An 18,770-nucleotide genomic window follows, 5' to 3' on the forward strand; every position below is an offset into this window, starting at 1 on the left:
CTTGCCCTCTGCTCACCTCCTGCTGTGCGGCCCGGTTCCTAACAGGCCTCAGACCAATAGTGGTCTGCGGCCTGGGGGATGGGGACCCCTGATTTACAGGGAAAATGTTATGCTGCATTGACAGTCACAAGTTGGGTGGTTCACAAAGTATTAGAATGGGTCCACACTGAATGAATGTACAATATAGAGTACCTGGTTTTATGAATTAATTTTTTGAAAACTGACACCTTATAGAAGTACATTTACAGTTTTCAAGGTGTCCTAAAAGATATTTAGTTTCCTAGAATAGGACTTAACCATGGTATCTTAAACTACTGACTCAATTTTATAGAATGCATAGTTTATTCAGGCATTACCAGTATGTTTTATTCCCTAAAAAATCGTATGTTGAAACCTTAACCTCCAATACTTCAGAATGTGGCTGTATTTGGAGACAGGGCCTTTAGAGAGGCACTTAAATCAAATCAAAGCCCTTAAAAGAGGGAATTTGGACATACAAAGAGACAGAAGGGATGCGAGCACACAAAGAAAAAGTCATGTGAGGCCACATCAAGAAGGGGGTCATCTGAAAGCCAAGGAGACACGCCTCAAGAGAAACGAAACTTGCCAACACCTTGAACTTGGACTTCTAGCTCTCAGAACTATGAGAAAATAAATTTCTGCTGTTTAAGCTACTCAGTCTATGTTATTTTGTTATGGCAGACCTAGCAAACTAAAACACCAAGGCAATATAACAGTACTCAGCAAAACAACAATTTATTTCCAAAACTTGAAAATATTAAAACTTATTAATAAAAAATTAAACGTAACAGTTATTTTGTTAGAGTCTAAATTAACCAAATTCCTTTTAAAATTATCTGTCTGGAACAGAAAAAGATTACAAGTATTCACACAAAGAAAATTTCGTATTATACCAAATTCCCATAAATTCGCAAGTAAATAAAAAGAGAGATATATGAGCTATGTGATTTTTTTTACACTGTATATCTTAATTTAATTTTTTTAACATCTTTATTGGAGTATAATTGCTTTACAATAGTGTGTTAGTTTCTGCTTTATAACAAAGTGAATCAGCTATACATATACATATGTCCCCATATCCCCTCCCTCTTGCGTCTCGCTCCCACCCTCCCTATCCCACCCCTCTAGGTGGTCACAAAGCACCGAGCTGACCTCCCTGTGCTATGCGGCTTCTTCCCACTAGCCATCAGTTTTACATTTGGTAGTGTATATATGTACATGCCACTCTCTCACTTTCTCCCAGCTTTCCCTTCCCCCTCCCCGTGTCCTGAAGTCCATTCTCTAGTAGGTCTGTGTCTTTATTCCCGACCGGCCCCTAGGTTCTTCATGACCAATTTTTCTTTTTTCTTTTTTATCAGATTCCATATATATGTGTTAGCATATGGTTTTTGTTTTTCTCTTTCTGACTTACTTCACTCTGTATGACAGACTCTAGGTCCATCCACCTCACTACAAATAACTCAATTTCGTTTCTTTTTATGGCTGAGTAATATTCCATTGTATATATGTGCTACATCTTCTTTATCCATTCATCTGTCGATGGACACTTAGGTTGCTTCCATGTCTTGGCTATTGTAAATAGAGCTGCAGTGAACATTGTGGTACATGACTCTTTTTGAACTATGGTTTTCTCAGGGTATATGCCCAGTAGTGGGATTGCTGGGTCGTATGGTAGTTCTATTTTTAGTTTTTTAAGGAAACTCCATACTGTTCCCCATAGTGGCTGTATCAGTTTACATTCCCACCAACAGTGCAACACGGCTCCCTTTTCTCAACACCCTCTCCAGCATTTATTGTTTGTAGATTTTTTGATGATGGCCACTCTGACCGGTGTGAGGTGATACCTCATTGTAGTTTTCATTTGCATTTCTCTAATGATTAGTGATGTTGAGCATCCTTTCATGTGTTTGTTGGCAATCTGTATATCTTCTTTGGAGAAATGTCTATTTAGGTCTTCTGCCCATTTTTGGATTGGGTTGTTTGTTTTTTTGATATTGAGCTGCATGAGCTGGTTGTAAATTCTGGAGATTAATCCTTTGTCAGTTGGTTCATTTGCAAATATTTCCTCCCATTCTGAGGGCTGTCTTTTCATCTTTTTTATGGTTTCCTTTGCTGTGCAAAAGCTTTTAAGTTTCATTAAGTCCCATTTGTTTATTTTTGTTTTTATTTCCATTTCTCTAGGAGGTGGGTCAAAAAGGATCCTGCTGTGATTTATGTCATAGAGTGTTCTACCTATGTTTTCCTCTAAGAGTTTTATAGTGTCCGCTCTTACTTTAGGTTTTAAATCCATTTTGAGTTGATTTTTGTGTATGGTGTTAGGGAGTGTTCTAATTTCATTCTTTTACGTGTACCTGTCCAGTTTTCCCAGCACCACTTATTGAAGAGGCTGTCTTTACTCCATTGTATATTCTTGCCTACTTTATCAAACATAAGGTAACCATAAGTGTGTGCGTTTATCTCTGGGCTTTCTACCCTGCTCCATTGATCTATGTTTCTGCTTTTATGCCAGTACCATACTGTCTTGATTATTGTAGCTTTGTAGTATAGCCTGAAGTCCGGGAGCCTGATTCCTCCAGCTCTGTTTTTCTTTCTCAAGATTGCTTTGTCTATTCGGGGTCTTTTGTGTTTCCATACAAATTGTGAAATTTTTTGTTCTAGTTCTGTGAAAAATGCCACTGGTAGTTTGATAGGGATTGCGTTGAAACTGTAGATTGCTTTGGGTAGTAGAGTCATTTTCACAAGGTTGATTCTTTCAATCCACGAACATGGTATATCTCTCCATCTGTTTGTATCATCTTTAATTTCTTTCACCACTACCTTATAGTTTTCTGCATACAGGTCTTCTGTCTCCTTAGGTGGGTTTATTCCTAGGTATTTTATTTTTTTTGTTGCAATGGTTAAGTGGGAGTGTTTCCTTAATTTCTCTTTCAGATTTTTCAGCATTAGTGTATAGGAATGCAAGAGATTTCTGTGCATTAATTTTGTATCTTGCTACTTTACCAAATTCATTGATTAGCTCTAGTAGTTTCCTGGTAGCATCTTTAGGATTCTCTATGTATAGTATCATATCATCTGCAAACAGTGACAGCTTTACTTCTTCTTTTCCAATTTGGATTCCTTTTAATTCTTTTTCTTCTCTGATTGCTGTGGATAAAAATTCCAGAACTATGTTGAATAATAGTGGTGAGAGTGGGCAACCTTGTGTTGTTCCTATCTTAGAGGAAATGGTTTCAGTTTTTCACCACTGAGAACGATGTTGCCTGTGGGTCTGTCATATATGGCCTTTATTATGTTGAGGTAACTTCCCTCTGTGCCTACTTTCTGGAGAGTTTTTATCATAAATGGGTTTTGAATTTTGTCGAAAGCTTTTTCTGTATCTATTGAGATGATCATATGGTTTTTCTCCTTCAATTTGTTAAGATGGTGTATCACATTGATTGATTTGCATATACTGAGGAATCCTTGCGTACCTGGGATAAACCCCACTTGATCATGGTGTATGATCCTTTTAACGTGCTGTTGGATTCTGTTTGCTAGTATTCTGTTAAGGATTTTTGCATCTATGTTCATCAGTGATACTGGTCTGTAGTTTTCTTTCTTTGTGACATCTTTGCCTGTTTTGGGTATCAGGGTGATGGTGGTTTCATAGAATGAGTTTGGGAGTGTTCCTCCCTCTGGTATATTTTGGAAGACTTTGAGAAGGATAGGTATTAGCTCTTCTCTAGATGTATGATAGAATTCGCCTGTGAAGCCATCTGGTGCTGGGCTTTTGTTTGTTGGAAAATATTTAATCACAGATTCAATTTCAGTGCTTGTGATTCGTCTGTTTATATTTTCTATTTCTTCCTGGTTCAGTCTCGGAAGGTTGTGCTTTTCTAAGAATTTGTCCATTTCTTCCAGGTTGTCTATTTTATTGGCATACAGTTGCTTGTAATAATCTCTCATGATCCTTTGTACTTCTGCAGTGTCAGTTGTTACTTCTCCATTTTCATTTCTAATTCTATTGATTTGAGTCTTTTCCCTTTTTTCTTGATGACTCTGGCTAACGGTTTATCAATTTTGTTTATCTTCTCAAAGAACCAGCTTTTAGTTTTAATGATCTTTCCTACTGTTTCCTTCATTTCTTTTTCATTTATTTCTGATCTGAAATTTATGATTTCTTTCCTGTGGGTTTCCTGTAGACAGCATATATACCGGGTCTTGTTTTTGTATCCATTCAGCCAGTCTATGTGTTTTGGTTGGAGCATTTAATCCATTTACATTTAAGGTAGTTATCGATATGTATGCTCCTATTACCATTTTCTTAATTGTTTTGGGTTTGTTATTGTAGGTCTTTTCCTTCTCTGTGTTTCCTGCCTAGAGAAGTTCCTTTAGCATTTGCTGTAAAGCTGGTTTGGTGGTGCTGAATTCTCTTAGCTTTTGCTTGTCTGTAAAGGTCTTAATTTCTCCATCGAATCTGAATGAATCCTTGCTGGGTAGAGTAATCTTGGCTGTAGGATTTTCCCTTTCTTCACTTTAAATATGTCCTGCCACTCCCTTCTGGCTTGCAGAGTTTCTGCTGAAAGATCAGCTGTTAACCTTATGGGGATTCCCTTGTATGTTATTTGTTGCTTTTCCCTTGCTGCTTTTAAGATTTTTTCTTTGTATTTAACTTTTCATAGTTTGATTAATATGTGTCTTGGCGTGTTTCTCCTTGGGTTTATCCTGTACGGGCCTCTGTGCTTCCTGGACTTGACTGACTATTTCCTTTCCCATATTAGGGAAGTTTTCAACTATAATCTCTTCAAATATTTTCTCAGTCCCTTTCTTTTTCTTTTCCTCTTCTGGGACCCCTATAATTCGAATGTTGGTGTGTTTAATGTTGTCCCAGAGGTCTGTGAGACTGTCCTCAATTCTTTTCATTCTTTTTTGTTTATTCTGCTCTGCAGCAGTTATTTCCACTATTTTATCTTCCAGGTCACTTATCTGTTTTTCTGACTCAGTTATTGTGCTATTGATTCCTTCTAGAGAATTTTTAATTTCATTTATTTTGTTGTTCATCATTGTTTGCTGTTTAGTTCTTCTAGATCATTGTTAAACGTTTCTTGTATTTTCTCCATTCTATTTCCAAGTTTTTGGATCATCTTTACTATCATTACTCTGAATTTTTCTTCTTCTAGGTCCTTGTTAAACGTTTCTTGTATTTTCTCCATTCTATTTCCAAGTTTTTGGATCATCTTTATTATCATTACTCTGAATTTTTTTTCAGATAGACTGCCTATTTCCTCTTCATTTGTTTGGTCTGGTGGGTTTTTACTTTGCTCCTTCATCTGCTGTGTGTTTCTCTGTCTTCTCATTTTGCTTAACTTACTGTGTTTGGGGTCTCCTTTTCGCAGGATGTAGGTTCATAGTTCCCGTTGTTTTTGGTGTCTGCCCCCAGTGGGTAAGGTTGGTTCGGTGGGTTGTGTAGGCTTCCTGGCGGAGGGGACTGGTGACTGTGTTCTGGTGGATGAGGCTGGATCTTGTCTTTCTGGTGGGCAGGGCCGTGTCTGGTGGTGTGTTTTGGGGTCTCTGTGACCTTTTTATGATTTTAGGCAGCCTCTCTGCTAATGGGAGGGGTTGTGCTCCTGTCTTGCTAGTTGTTTGGCATAGGGTGTCCAGCACTGTAGCTTGCTGGTCGTTGCGTGGAGCTGGGTCTTGGCGTTGAGATGGAGATCTCTGGGAGAGCTTTCACCATTTGATATTACGTGGAGCCAGGAGGTCTCTGGTGGACCAATGTCCTGAACTCGGCTCTCCGACCTCAGAGGCACAGGCCTGACACCCGGCCAGAGCACGAAGACCCTGTCAGCCACACAGTCCGTTCCAGGCTGTTCTTGGTGCAGGTGACAGAATGGAGTATAAGAAAGATGAGATCCTTGCCTCAGGGAGCTCACGGTCTCATAGGCAAGATGGGTAGGACAATCTGGAATACAAGACAGCGGAGCAAGGGAAGTTCTCAAACTCAGGAGATGAGCCTCTTGGTTACTTAAATCGAGCTCTGAGAAGCAGTGGGAGGCTGGCATGTGATCTGGGAGGAATGTAGGACAGCAGTAGCACCGGTGATGATCTAAGCCAGGCCAGGGGTCGGAAGACTTTTTTAGATTGCTGGTTTGTTGTAAAAGGATATAACTCAAAAACAGCCAGATGGAAGAGATGAATAAGAAGATATGGAAAAGGGCATGGAGCATCCATGCCCTGTCTGAGCATACCATGTGTTTGCCAACCTAGACGCTCCAAGGTATGTGATTTTAAAACAATATGAAACAGGTAATAATAGAAAAAGTAAACAAAGCAATTATTTCTTCAATGTGGGGCAGAAAATTCTTTCACCTCTACAAACAAATCAAGCTAAACATGAAGAAAAGATCTATTCAACAAGAACAATAGAACAGTTATGTCCAAAGTTATTAATTTCCTTATGAATATAATTTAAAACAGTCCTTTTAATATGGGCTTAAAAGTGTTTAGAGACCAGGCTTAACCTGGTCTCTAAACACTTTTAAGCTATTAATAGTTTATCTCACTCTATTCACGAAGTATTTTAATGAGATTATCATGGTGCCAACCATATATTTTCCACTACCCTAACTGAAAAATATACTTTCTGATTACTTAAGTAGTAAAATGTCATTTCAAAGCTTTAGTCCACCCAATCAAATGTCACCGTTAATTATGATTATTTTATTGGCTTAATAATAATTGTTTATTTTAAAACCCTGAATGAAAGATCCTCATGACTTAAAATAAATTTCACAGAACACCTATTCCAGTTTATCCTGTGATAAGTTATTTTGTTCTAAGTTAAAAAGAAAAGAATATTTAATAAAAAATAAAACAGAGAAATAATTTGTTTATATTCGTTATGTTTAAGAGTCCTCATACTTCTATGAAACAAGACGGTTATATTTGGTAAGAATTAAAAACATTATTTGGTTAATGTTAAATTTAATTTAGATTTTGGTTCTTCATAACTTAATGGATCAAGGATTTAACTGTTAACACTTAGAAAAGGACGCCATTTAAAATAACCATAGCTTTAAATTATACTGCCAAAAACAAAACCACCAAATGCCTTCCAGTGATCCCCATCCCTACTTTAAACCAAACCCAAATACCTCTGCAAAGCACAGCACATACACACACTCTTAAAATCAGAAATATACACTTATTCTAATTTTCCAAGGTATACCACTGATATTTTGTCACTAGTCCAGTTAACAGTTAAGACTGGTTAAAATTTGATTTACTGGTTAAATGTGCAAAATCATTATAACATTCATGTTGCTTATAAAAAAATTCTTACCTTATTTACTTAGCTTTGCTCAATACCTTAGCATCACTCAGAGCTATTTAGAATCAAACATGGAATCAAGAAACAATGTAAAGTACACAAACTTTAAAAACCTCATTACCTGTTCGGTGATCCTCATGTGGAAGTCGTGGAAGTCACTATAACGACGGTAGGTTTTCCACATCTCCTCACTGTTTAGACTGCGCCGGTGCACAGTGATGGCATATAATGCGTATGTCTTGCCATGATCATTACAAACGCCTGCCACAGCATATGGGTCATAGTCAGCATATACTAGTCATTTAAAACAAAATGAAGAGGAACAAAAGACACAGAAAGGAGGAAGATGAAGAACAAAAACAAACAAAAAGGAGAACATGAAATGAAGAAGAATTTGAAATGACAGACTGAGACAAAAGGATGTCACCAAAGGATAAAATAGATTCTCATCCTCTGTACTCACATCCATAATGTGTTATATATGATGGCTACATTACAAAATAACCTAAAAGTTTATGATGATACTGCCAACCACACAGTGATGTCTACTTTGGACTCTCTTCCCAATGAGCTTTTATTTATTATTAGTTATGATAACACAGTACCACCTCAGAGTATAGTATTAGAGTCTCTTAAATTTAATAGAAGAAAAACAACAGAAACAAAATAATAACCTTCTGTACTAGCCTTCACTATTCAGCTGTAACTCGAAAGCTTTTTAACTGAACAGCAAGCAAAAGCTATAGGATAAGATCTATCTGCTCTTTTGGCAAATCTCTTTCTTGTTTAAAATATTCAACAATTTACAAGTGTAATTTATTCTGAAGACTGTTCTAAATAGTCATTTTCCTACTTAATTGACACAAACCATCCAAGTCAGGCAGTCTCAAAAAACAAAACCTATTCCTATTTTGTACTAATCTTGAGTAAAAAGACGTATTTTGAATCATTTTGTCTTTCTCATGTTCCATTTCTCCCCCCTGTGTTGTATTCTCTTCTAGATCATTACTGAGTCTCCACTCATTTGTACCTGGTCTGTTTCTTAATTCATCCACTCACCTTAATTTCAATAGCTAATTTTTTTTACTTCTATAATTTTATATGGTTCTTTTTTTATAGTGTGGTATTCTTGCCTCATTTTATCTCTACGAATATTTTTAACAGACTCCTGGGCTAGGAAACCCTGTGGTACACAACCACTTGAGGATGGCTGAATCTAGACACACCGATGTCACAATACAAGACAGGCTTTCAATTTCATATGGGTGATAGATACCATTCCCAGCCATGACCTTGACATTCTTTGTTCTTTCCTCTGACAGTAGGCTAAGTTCTGGTTCCTCTTTCACATCAAGCCACCCTCTGTGACTCTGGGGTTTATGCAAATGATTGTGTTCCAGCTTCTCCTTGCCTTAGCCCATCCTGCCTCTTCTAAATTTGAAGGCATACAAATGCTGTCAAAATCAAGACAGCAGTCTTCATGCTCCTATAGGCTCCTTGGCTTCAACTCCTCTTCATTTCCCTAAATTTGCTTTTCCTCACGGCCTATTACACCTGTAGATTTCCCCTTTTAGCTATTTTTATTCTATTGTTTTCAGCCCTTCGATGTGTGGGAAGCAAGATTTCCCAGAGCAGTTTAGACTACCATGTTGACCAGAAGTATAAACTGCTCTTCTAATAATAGATTATACTGATCCATAATTACAAAAAAAAAGTGGCCAAGCTTTGGAGCTGACTAAATATTTGTATTTTGTATATAATTAGGCAAAGAAGGGTCCATGCAGCTTCTTAGTAAATTATTTTAATAATATAACAGCTACAAATCTATACTGGCAAATGTAGTTGGACAGAAACCTCTCCCAGACTTTCATTAAAATTTTTCTAAGATTTGCACTTTCTATTCAAAATTGTCCTTCATTCCCTTACCATCTAATATCAGTGTTCCTGACTTGACAAAATAGAAGACTAGGGATAGACTTGGGTCATCTTGCTGTCAGAGGCTTTAACTCTATTATTCACTGTTCCCCTCTTTCAAATATCCTTCACTCGGAGACCTATGTGGAACAAAGTGTACAACAATTTTTCATCACACAAGAGAACCACCATCACTCAACAGAGTTAGCAAGGCAACAAGGGAATGGCTTTACCTGCTGTGTTCAAGATAGGTTTGGGAAAGGATAATAGGAAGCAGGGGCCAATTAGGCAGCAAACCATAACCAATTAGGAGTTAATAAGAACAAGGAGAATAGCAAGAAATAGAAACGGAAAGAACAAAGGAATGTAAGAAAGCATTCTAAAAAAGAATAATCAGATTTGTCACAAATTGATAGGCAAGGGAGATCATGACTAGGATGCATGCACAATAGGAAGAACAATGGGGCTATTATAAAAGAAGCACTAAGACAGAAAGGTAATTTGATTTTAAAAGATAATGAGGTTACATATATTTTGAGATGATGGTGAGATATTATAGTGGAAATAACAGGTTTTATTTGCATTAGGACAATGTTACTACTCATAACAGGTGATGCGAAACCTCTTTGTTACTAATCCATAACCAGACAAGGAACTAGGATCAGAATATAAATAAATCTCATCACTAAGCACATTGCCTAACTTAGCCAATATTTTTTAAAACAAGATTTCTCAGTGAAGAAGCCAGTACACTGTAGTCCATGGATCACTCCTTAAATAGCACTGCACTGGACTCCTAAGTTCTACTTTCCGTCATACAGATATTAAGGACATGGGATCCAGACTCAAAGAGACTCTAGAGCCCAACTCGTAAAAGAAATCTTTATTGAACAAACACTAATATATAATGCCCACCATGTAATTACGAATACAGTTAATTAGTCCCGTAACAATCCTATGAGGCAAGTATTATTATTTTTATCATTATCATTAATATCCCATTTTACAGATGAGGAAATTGAGATACAGAGATGTTAAGGAACTCATCCAAGTTCACCCAACTATTAGGTGGAAGAGCTGGGGTATGAACCCAAGCAATTTGGACAAAAAGTTGTGCTCTTAACCACCATACTATGCTGCCTCTTTAGTGTTTATACATAAATTTGTCTGACAGAAATTACAATTTATTAAAAATACTTAGTGTTATGCTTCCATATCTTTTAAGAAGCTAATAAATACTTGTTGAATGAATGGACAAAGCAGCTAGAAAACTAGAACCCTCAGAGAAGAGAAAGATCCACATAAGAAATATGGACATTAGTATCTTCTTCTACACACAAAAGTTTAAGGACTTAAAGAAAGAAACAAAACGACAAATTCTAAATGCTTGCACTTTAACAAAGGCTTTCATATTTAGAAGACAACTCAACAAAGAGGATAGTTTTTTAAAAGAATTTTAAAATTTTAAGGAAAAAGTGAGACAAATGTATCAAAAGCTAGAAAGAAATGCAACAAGACCCTCTGGTTTTATTGACAAGAGTGTTATCTAATGACCTTTAAGAGCAACGTATGCACCAACTATTTATAAAAGGTAAAGGAAAAACTGAAAGAGCAATTATAGATAACTTATTACAGAAATCTGGTAGAAAACACAATGGAAAATTAGACTCCAGCTCCAGTGAAAAGTAAGAAAAGATCTTAAAAAAATAGATGCAAGATCTTTTTAAAACTACACTTGTACTATTAAATCTCTTTTCAAATCATCTAAATTATAAGTATGAAATTGAACTGAGGTATTTATCTGTACGTTTATACTTCAGTATGTAATCTGACAAACACACTCCTATATTGTAGGAATAGTGAGAAGCCAGATAAGAAAGCCGTCATTGGCATTATCTAATAACCCAATAACAATGATGGAAATTGATTTTTTTCCTCAATTCACTAGCCACTTTGCACATATGCTGATTCAGTCATGAATCTCACCTCATCCAAGCATTTCTTGAACTTCTATAAACTCCTATACCAAAAAACTTCATTTATCCAGATATCTAATCTGACTTTGCATGTATGAAAACAAATATTAAACTAAAATCTGCCCCAAGACAATTTAATAAAAATTATGCAGACAATTATCAACTAGACTCAAAGAAAAAGAAGACTGGTTTCAAAGTTTATTAGCCATGACAAAATGCTTAAAATTTAACCTTTTTCAAATGATAACAGTGACAACCTAAGAAAGGAAACACCCATATAATAATAAACATCGTAGAATTTAATGAAGAACATGCTACAGAAAAAAAGTAATTTGAAAACATGACTACAGAACAGAAAAATGATTTATAAAAATAAATGTGGAAAATAATGTAGGACTAATAATAGTCAATAGTTTTTAAGTAATAATTAAACCACAAAGTCTCTTACCAGTGTCTGAAATGTAAGCATGAAGTTGTACTGAGTCATCAGAAGATACATTTGAAAGGTCATCTAAAGACTGGGTGGTGGAGGGGGGGGAATCAGAACACACAAAATTGTTAAATTTTACAGGAAAAAAAGTGTTAAAGAATTCTACATCATATATAACATTACTCATCTTTGCCCTATGTAAGCTTTATATTATTTGTATCTTCCCCCCCAAACAATAATCCTATTTATACTAATAGGAGAGAGAGAACCTAAGATTAAGAAACTATAAAACAAAGTAATTTAGTAATCGACTTAATACATCAGATTATTTCTTCCTTCATTACCTGCCCACATACTATAATTTGCTTCTTCTCAATTATATATATTCAATACATGGCAAAAAAAAAAAAATGTGGATAAAAATAAGCAGACATATTCTTAAATCAACATTTCAATTTTAATGCTGAAATATACTAGAGTCAACTTTGTATTCTTTAACTTAACACTTTTGTTAACTTAGAAATAGTTTTAGTTAATTTAGATTCCTTATCTATAAAATGAGAATAATCGTACCTACATCAAAGGGTTATGTGAGGACTAAATGAAAAGACATGTAAAACATTTAGAAGACTGCCTAACACAAAAATGTTAGCCATTATTATGATTACTTACTAAATGAAGTGAATCTACAGTTTAAGATATTTTAAATAATTAATTTTCAAAAATTATTCCATAAACAAAAAGTATTACTGATCGATTCAGAATAAATCTTTTGTAACTATAGACTTCAGCTCTAAACTTAAAACTTTTTTGCTACATATCCATACACCCACACATACACAGAAGGGAACATAACGCATATAATGAAGGCAGACTGTAAGGAAAAGAATTAACACAACAGACTTGAAGTTGCTCTCCTTAGAAAGAACTGCTTGCAAGGTTGGCCCTTGGACAATATCTGGGAAATTAAGATTTAGAAAAGGTTCCCACCATTCCCTAACTGCTAAGAGTGGCTCACTCTATGTAATCTATCTGTACAAACAACGTGGTTTATGCTGAATACCTGCTTTCCTTCTGGGAGTCATTTTAGTATATGCTAGGCAGAGGGTGCCTGTGTGATCTGCCTCCAATAAAAACCCTGGGCACTTAGTGTCAGATGAGCCTTCCTGGTGGCAACATTTCACACATGTTGTCATATTCACTGCTGGTGAAATTAAGTCTGTCCTATGTGACTTCCATGGAAGAGGATTCTTGGAAACTTGTGCCTGGTATTCTCTGGACTTTGCCCCATGCACCTTTTCCCTTTCCTGATTTTGCTTTATATCCTTTCGCTGTAATAAATTCTAGCCGTGAGTATGACTATGCTGGGACCTGTGAGTCCTCTTAGTAAATCAATGAACATAGGAGTGGTCTTGGGGACCTATAACACACAGACATTATATGATTCAGACATATTTTACACTTTGAAAACCACAGGATTGAATTAACTTTGGAGTATTAATGTGATATTACCAGTTATTACTAAGAGTCATCTAAATGACTTAAATGAAGCCATGCATATGACATAAAGCCATTTAAATTAAGCAATTACAGTCCAAGAAGAAAGCCAAAATTCTATCTACTAAAGACTGATCATCAGGAGAAGCAAAATTTGATAATTCCATACAGATTAACCACAAATCAAGTGGGAGAACCATTCAATTAAATTAGGTCTAGTCCAGGCTTCACCACTGAGACCTTAAGAGACTTTAGCCATATCAACTAGTCTTTCCTGTTTCTCAGCTTTCCCAATGTTATAATGGTGTAATACCTGTTCTACAACTCTATCAGGATATAAAGTGAATGAAAATACTTTGAAAAGAAATAGAATGCACTTATTTTTTTAAGTGCTCACCTGACCTACAATAAAACATTTTGACAGAAACAGCACGACCTTTGTTTTAGTATTATTTTTACATGAAAGATAGAAGCCCCAAAGGAAATGGAATATTCTACAAAATTTAAGACTGTTATCTACTGTAATCTTCTTCTAATTACAAGCTAGCACAGGGAATATAAAACAATCACCTTTTTCAAAAAAACATTATTATTATTGGTAACCTTCCCTTGCAGGTAACATTTAAAAAGCTAAATGCCGCTTACTTATTACTTTAAACATGTTAGCATCTTATATACTATGCAACCCAGAAGTTGTTGAAAAACTCTGTATAATATATAAATGTCTTTTTAGCACATTTAAAATATGCAAGTAATATTATTTTCATTAAATATGATTTAAAAAATCCAATGAGATATCTCTTAACCATTAGTCACAAGTACAATGCACATGTAAACATCAAGTAGACTACATAAAGTTACAACTGGTGAAATAGTAACTACAGAACTACATTGTGATTTAGAACTATAAGTATTGATTAGTCATAGAAAACTGTGATTTCTAAACAAGTGCATTAATGCTGTCCTGAAATAAAATCAGTTTGTAAAGTAATTCTTGGGTTAAGATTCTTGAACTCCTTGCCAAAAAAAAAAAAAAAAGTGGTGTTATTTTTTTAACACTATGCTAAGATAAAAACCAAAAATTCAAATTTACTATGATAATCAATTGAGCAAACACAACTACAATGGCACTTCTAAAAATGTTTATAATTTATGTGTCAGTCTCAATCACAAAATGAGTAAACCACATTAAATATTTTCTTTGCTTAGTATACTGGAATAAACTATTATGATCTAGTTTATAATTTTAATACAATTAATAAATGTTATCTTCATCAAACATGAAAAATATCTGATGGTTTTTAAAACAATTCTTTATAATCTTAAACTATTTTTTAAAATGCAGCTGTTCATTAAAATTTGTCTATGTATTAAAAAAAAAGAATCAAAAAGAGTCTAGCTACTTAAAAGCTTGGATTTAACAGATTTATGTGAAAACCAAAAAACTGTAAGTCACTGACCTCAAGTGTGACCTTTTTCAATCCACACTGTTCTGGTTTATATCACTATGTGATAAAAGGGATCTCCTTTACTTTGAAAAAGCATTTATTCCCAATAGGGAATGAGGAAAAAAAATATTTTTTACTAGTGTTCAAACACTTGTACAAGCACTACAAATGTGAATATTAAAAAATTTCAAACCAAGGAAAAGTTTCATCACATTTGGAAACTTTTTCTATATAATGGGCATTATATTGCTAACACTCTTCATTCTCTAGGAGCTATTCCTTTTCGTTATAACTCTGTGGAATATGAGAAGTAAATGCTAATGATACCAAATAATTTAGGAAAACATTTAAAATGTTACTAAATATATGACATATGGCTGATTTGCTTTAGTGTTTTGTTAAAGGTTATACTTTGCACAATAATAGAACATTTATACAATAAAGTAATTTTACAAATAAATGTAGTACTGAGGAACATAAGACAATGGACCTCTAAACTATTTAGCTATTACAAAAAGTTTGAAAGAAAATATGTTGTAGGTAGTCGAAGGAAAAACAAAGCAAACAATCTCTGCCCATCCCCCACGAATTCTGGACTGAAACTTTCATAGAACACTAATATTTCTTTCCAGCAGCATTTTATGAAATAAAGTATTCAATGGCAAGGATGGATATATAAAAGAACTGAAATGTTCATTGTTTCACATTTTGCCTTGAATATATGAAATGTCAATGACAGTTTATATGCTAAAAACATGTCATTCTTAAACCTGTAATCATAGAATACAGTTGCTTAATTCTTGTAAAACCCTCTAAGCTTAAAAAAGTTTTTTTTTACAATAACTTGAATTTTTTATAGTATAGACTATAAGAAATATCTTTTAAGTTTTCAGATATCCCAACTAATTTTATATTTCTTTTCTAAATACAAGAAGAAAAAACTAATTCCAGTGTAAACATTTATATGTCACAAATTTACTGCCCATGATAGCACTGATCAGAGTCATTTTCAAATATTAAATACTGGGGTTGAAAATAATAAAATCATTTTTTAATCACCTGCAACTAAATCATTCAGGTGTGGCTTAAGCACATTTTTTAAAATGAAAATAAATTTCATGTCATTTTTAAGTTCTAATTCACAGATCCCTTATTTGTGAATTTAATATTTCTTTAAAAGCATAACAACTTCTTACAAAGGATGACTTGGGGACTTCTAATACATCATTTATTTACATATGTTAAGGCTCAGTCTTTCATATTGTTTTCAGGCCACTTTATTAATTAAAGTACTCATAACAGTACTTACCAAATTTATGCTTCCTGTAGGAGACCCATTAAAAGATTCTGTGAGAAGGGAAATTCAACTTAGTATACAGTAAAAAAACTTTGGAAACAGTGCTTTATCTATCTAAGGTTCAAACACCAAGAACAAAAGTCACACAAGCCAAGATACAACAGAACAGTAAATTGTGGTACACTATTCCCAAACACCTGTTCCCATGGTTTTCCGAGCCAGATATTTCAGTGAAAATAGTTATGTACCAAGTTGCTCCCCGCCCAAAAAGGTATTTATGTACAGGAAAGCAATTATTATATATTTTATTCTCACAGTATCATATTAAGTTGTCTAATACAATGTAGATATGAGGTAAACACTGCAGAGTGAAGTCCACTAGGAAATGTCAGAGGTATTTTGTTATTTCTGTCCCACTGGATTAATATTACAAATAAAATTATTCTTTAATATGAAGGATAGATTGACTTTTAATATATCTATAAAGTTTACTTATTCTTGGTTGATCTGGATCAAAAATATTCAAAATCTAGATTCTTAAATCAATATACAATTAATAGAACAAAAGATACATAAAATTCCATGTGTAATGTCATTTAATTAAAAAGCAACTAAAATTACTTTTAAAAATTAACGTTAGAGAGTAAGTCAATTATTAAAATTAATATCTTTTCCTCAGAATTTTAGTCTATATCTGAGCAAATTAGGTTACCAATTAAGATGTCCCTCTGTTAAAAACACAAATGAATATATGGTAAAGCAATATTCATAAACAGTTTAATGTATGGTTTGTAGCCCTTAAGAGATTATTCATAATTTGGATCTCTAGATGGGTCTTCAAAGGAAATTTCTATTACTCTTGAAATAGGCAGTTGGTGTTGCTTTCCAACTTCAACAACTCTAAATGCCCAAGGACATTTCTCAGTTCCTCAAAACTTTGGTCACAAAAATAGGAAATCCCACCTAGGATTACCCCTTGGTTAACAGCAAGGTGAAAATTAAAATGAGTAAACAAACAGTTCTCTAACCTCCTTATTCAATTATATGCCTCCTACCTCTTTCTGTGGTCTGCCCACCTCTTAAGTCTTCCCACCAAAGACATGTCAAATTAAAAGAGAAACTAGGAGCAAAACAAGGCATAGTTTACTTTCTTGATCAATAATAAGATCCAGAAATAGAGTCTAAAGCCAATCTAGGTCCACATTCAATCAAAACTTTAAGAACTGCTTATTAATATCAGAAAACAAAAGAAACTATTGTTTGACGTGATGAGAAAAACGTGATTGAAATTAAAATTTAAAACAGCACAATTTAAATATTTTTAAAAGGCTGTGAAAGTATGTTTTAATAAAGGAAAAAAATCTACTCTTAAAATAATTTAAAGCTGAACTAACTAAAGAAGGCAATCACGAACAAAGAAGAAGAAAAGGAAGAAAGGGAAGGCAAGGAGGAGAGAGAGCATGGGTAAGCAAGCCATCCAGCCACCTACCTACCTAGAGAAGTTTAGTTAAATAGGAATGAAATTTCTTCCACAGCAAAGAAAAACCACCAGCAGATACTACTACACATGGTAAGACTTGGCCCACTAATTCTGTGCTCAATTTAGGCTGCATTTTCTTATAATCAGCTACACATTAAACACTAGATTAGGTAATTATTTCAAAATGTCTAAAAAGTAGCCAAAACTTCAGGACTTTAAAAAATACACAAAGTGCCAGGAAGCTTAATTTTGTAAGTCAGACAATGAATTTATAACCAGAAGATTTAAGAAAGGCCTATTTTTAATTAAACAATCTTATAAAGACAAGAAAATCATAAGCATCACTATTTGAAAAAGTTGTCGCAAGTGCCTAAAACCTAAACACTGACAAAGATAAAATACCTAACTGCCATTTTTAATAATAATGTTTCATATTATACCCATCATTCCACATACTTTTTTCAAATCGTTTCAAAAAAGGGTTAGGCAATTTCTCAGTTATAAAATATATAAAAGCTCATCAATTAGGACACACAATGTTAAAAAGCAATGTCCTAGAAAGACAAAAGATGTGTCTGTGTGTGTGTGTTTATATATATATATATATATATATATATAAACACACACACACACACACACACACACACACACACACACTAATTCCAAACTACAATCAATGATTCCGATGTGAGGGACTACCCAATGACTGATATATAAGAGAAGTACATTTACTTCAGATCAAAACTAGTGGCAGAAAAAAAACTTCTAATCTACTTTGTGTTTTAAATAAGTATGAGGTTTTGAGAAGTTTGAGACAACATAAATAATTTGCTTCCATTAGTTGCATACAAGACAAATATAAATGGAAGCTAAAAGTCGATTTAGAAGACTTTGAAGTTCTTACACTATAGGATCAAAACCTACTCCCAGAGAATATATTGTTACTGTCATCATTATATAATACTTAGACACTCATATATTAGCTGATTATGATTCAATTTATCTTCTTTGATTCTGGGTCAGATAGCAAATCCATTTCACAATACTAAGGAAATTTCTAAAGTAGACAGAAAATAAACAATAAAAACATTTTAAATAGTCCTTTCTGGAAGTAGAGTTCCTACTGCAAATTTCATAGCAGCTCTGCAAAAGATTTTTCAGAAGAGACAGTAAATAGATATACTATATAACAAACTTGAGGTACACTGAATTTTACTATTCAGCTCCCACAGAAGTGCTTTAAAAAAAAAAAACAAAGAAAAAACCACTTCCTCAATTATGCAATCAAATCCAGTTAATAAAATATTATCCCAATGTTACAAATAACCAAGATATTAGATAAACAATCAATATAAAAGTTATTACAACATGGAAACTTCTACAACTAGATTTCTTAGA

At 34.1% G+C, this 18,770-nt stretch overlaps 1 protein-coding gene across 7 annotated transcripts in view; it reads right to left on the reverse strand.

The window, feature by feature from the left end:
• The window catches only part of SNX13 (sorting nexin 13), a 143,883-nt gene that overhangs the window by 33,049 nt on the left and 92,064 nt on the right, over positions 1–18,770 (reverse strand). For 3 of the 7 annotated variants that reach the window (XM_036863039.1, XM_036863037.1, XM_036863035.1), the window contains 3 exons: positions 15,905–15,942; positions 11,669–11,738; positions 7,452–7,624 (listed from right to left, as the gene is read on the reverse strand). In XM_036863039.1, coding sequence (XP_036718934.1) covers positions 7,452–7,624; positions 11,669–11,738; positions 15,905–15,942 — 281 coding nt within the window. Of the gene's footprint in view, positions 1–7,451; positions 7,625–11,668; positions 11,739–15,904; positions 15,943–16,947; positions 17,013–18,770 lie in introns of those variants that run through there. The other 4 variants (XM_036863038.1, XM_036863036.1, XM_036863041.1 and 1 more) reach the window with 2 other exon arrangements.

The sequence above is a fragment of the Balaenoptera musculus genome, chromosome 9 (assembly GCF_009873245.2).
Source record: "Balaenoptera musculus isolate JJ_BM4_2016_0621 chromosome 9, mBalMus1.pri.v3, whole genome shotgun sequence".
NCBI classification, from domain to species: Eukaryota; Metazoa; Chordata; class Mammalia; order Artiodactyla; family Balaenopteridae; genus Balaenoptera; species Balaenoptera musculus.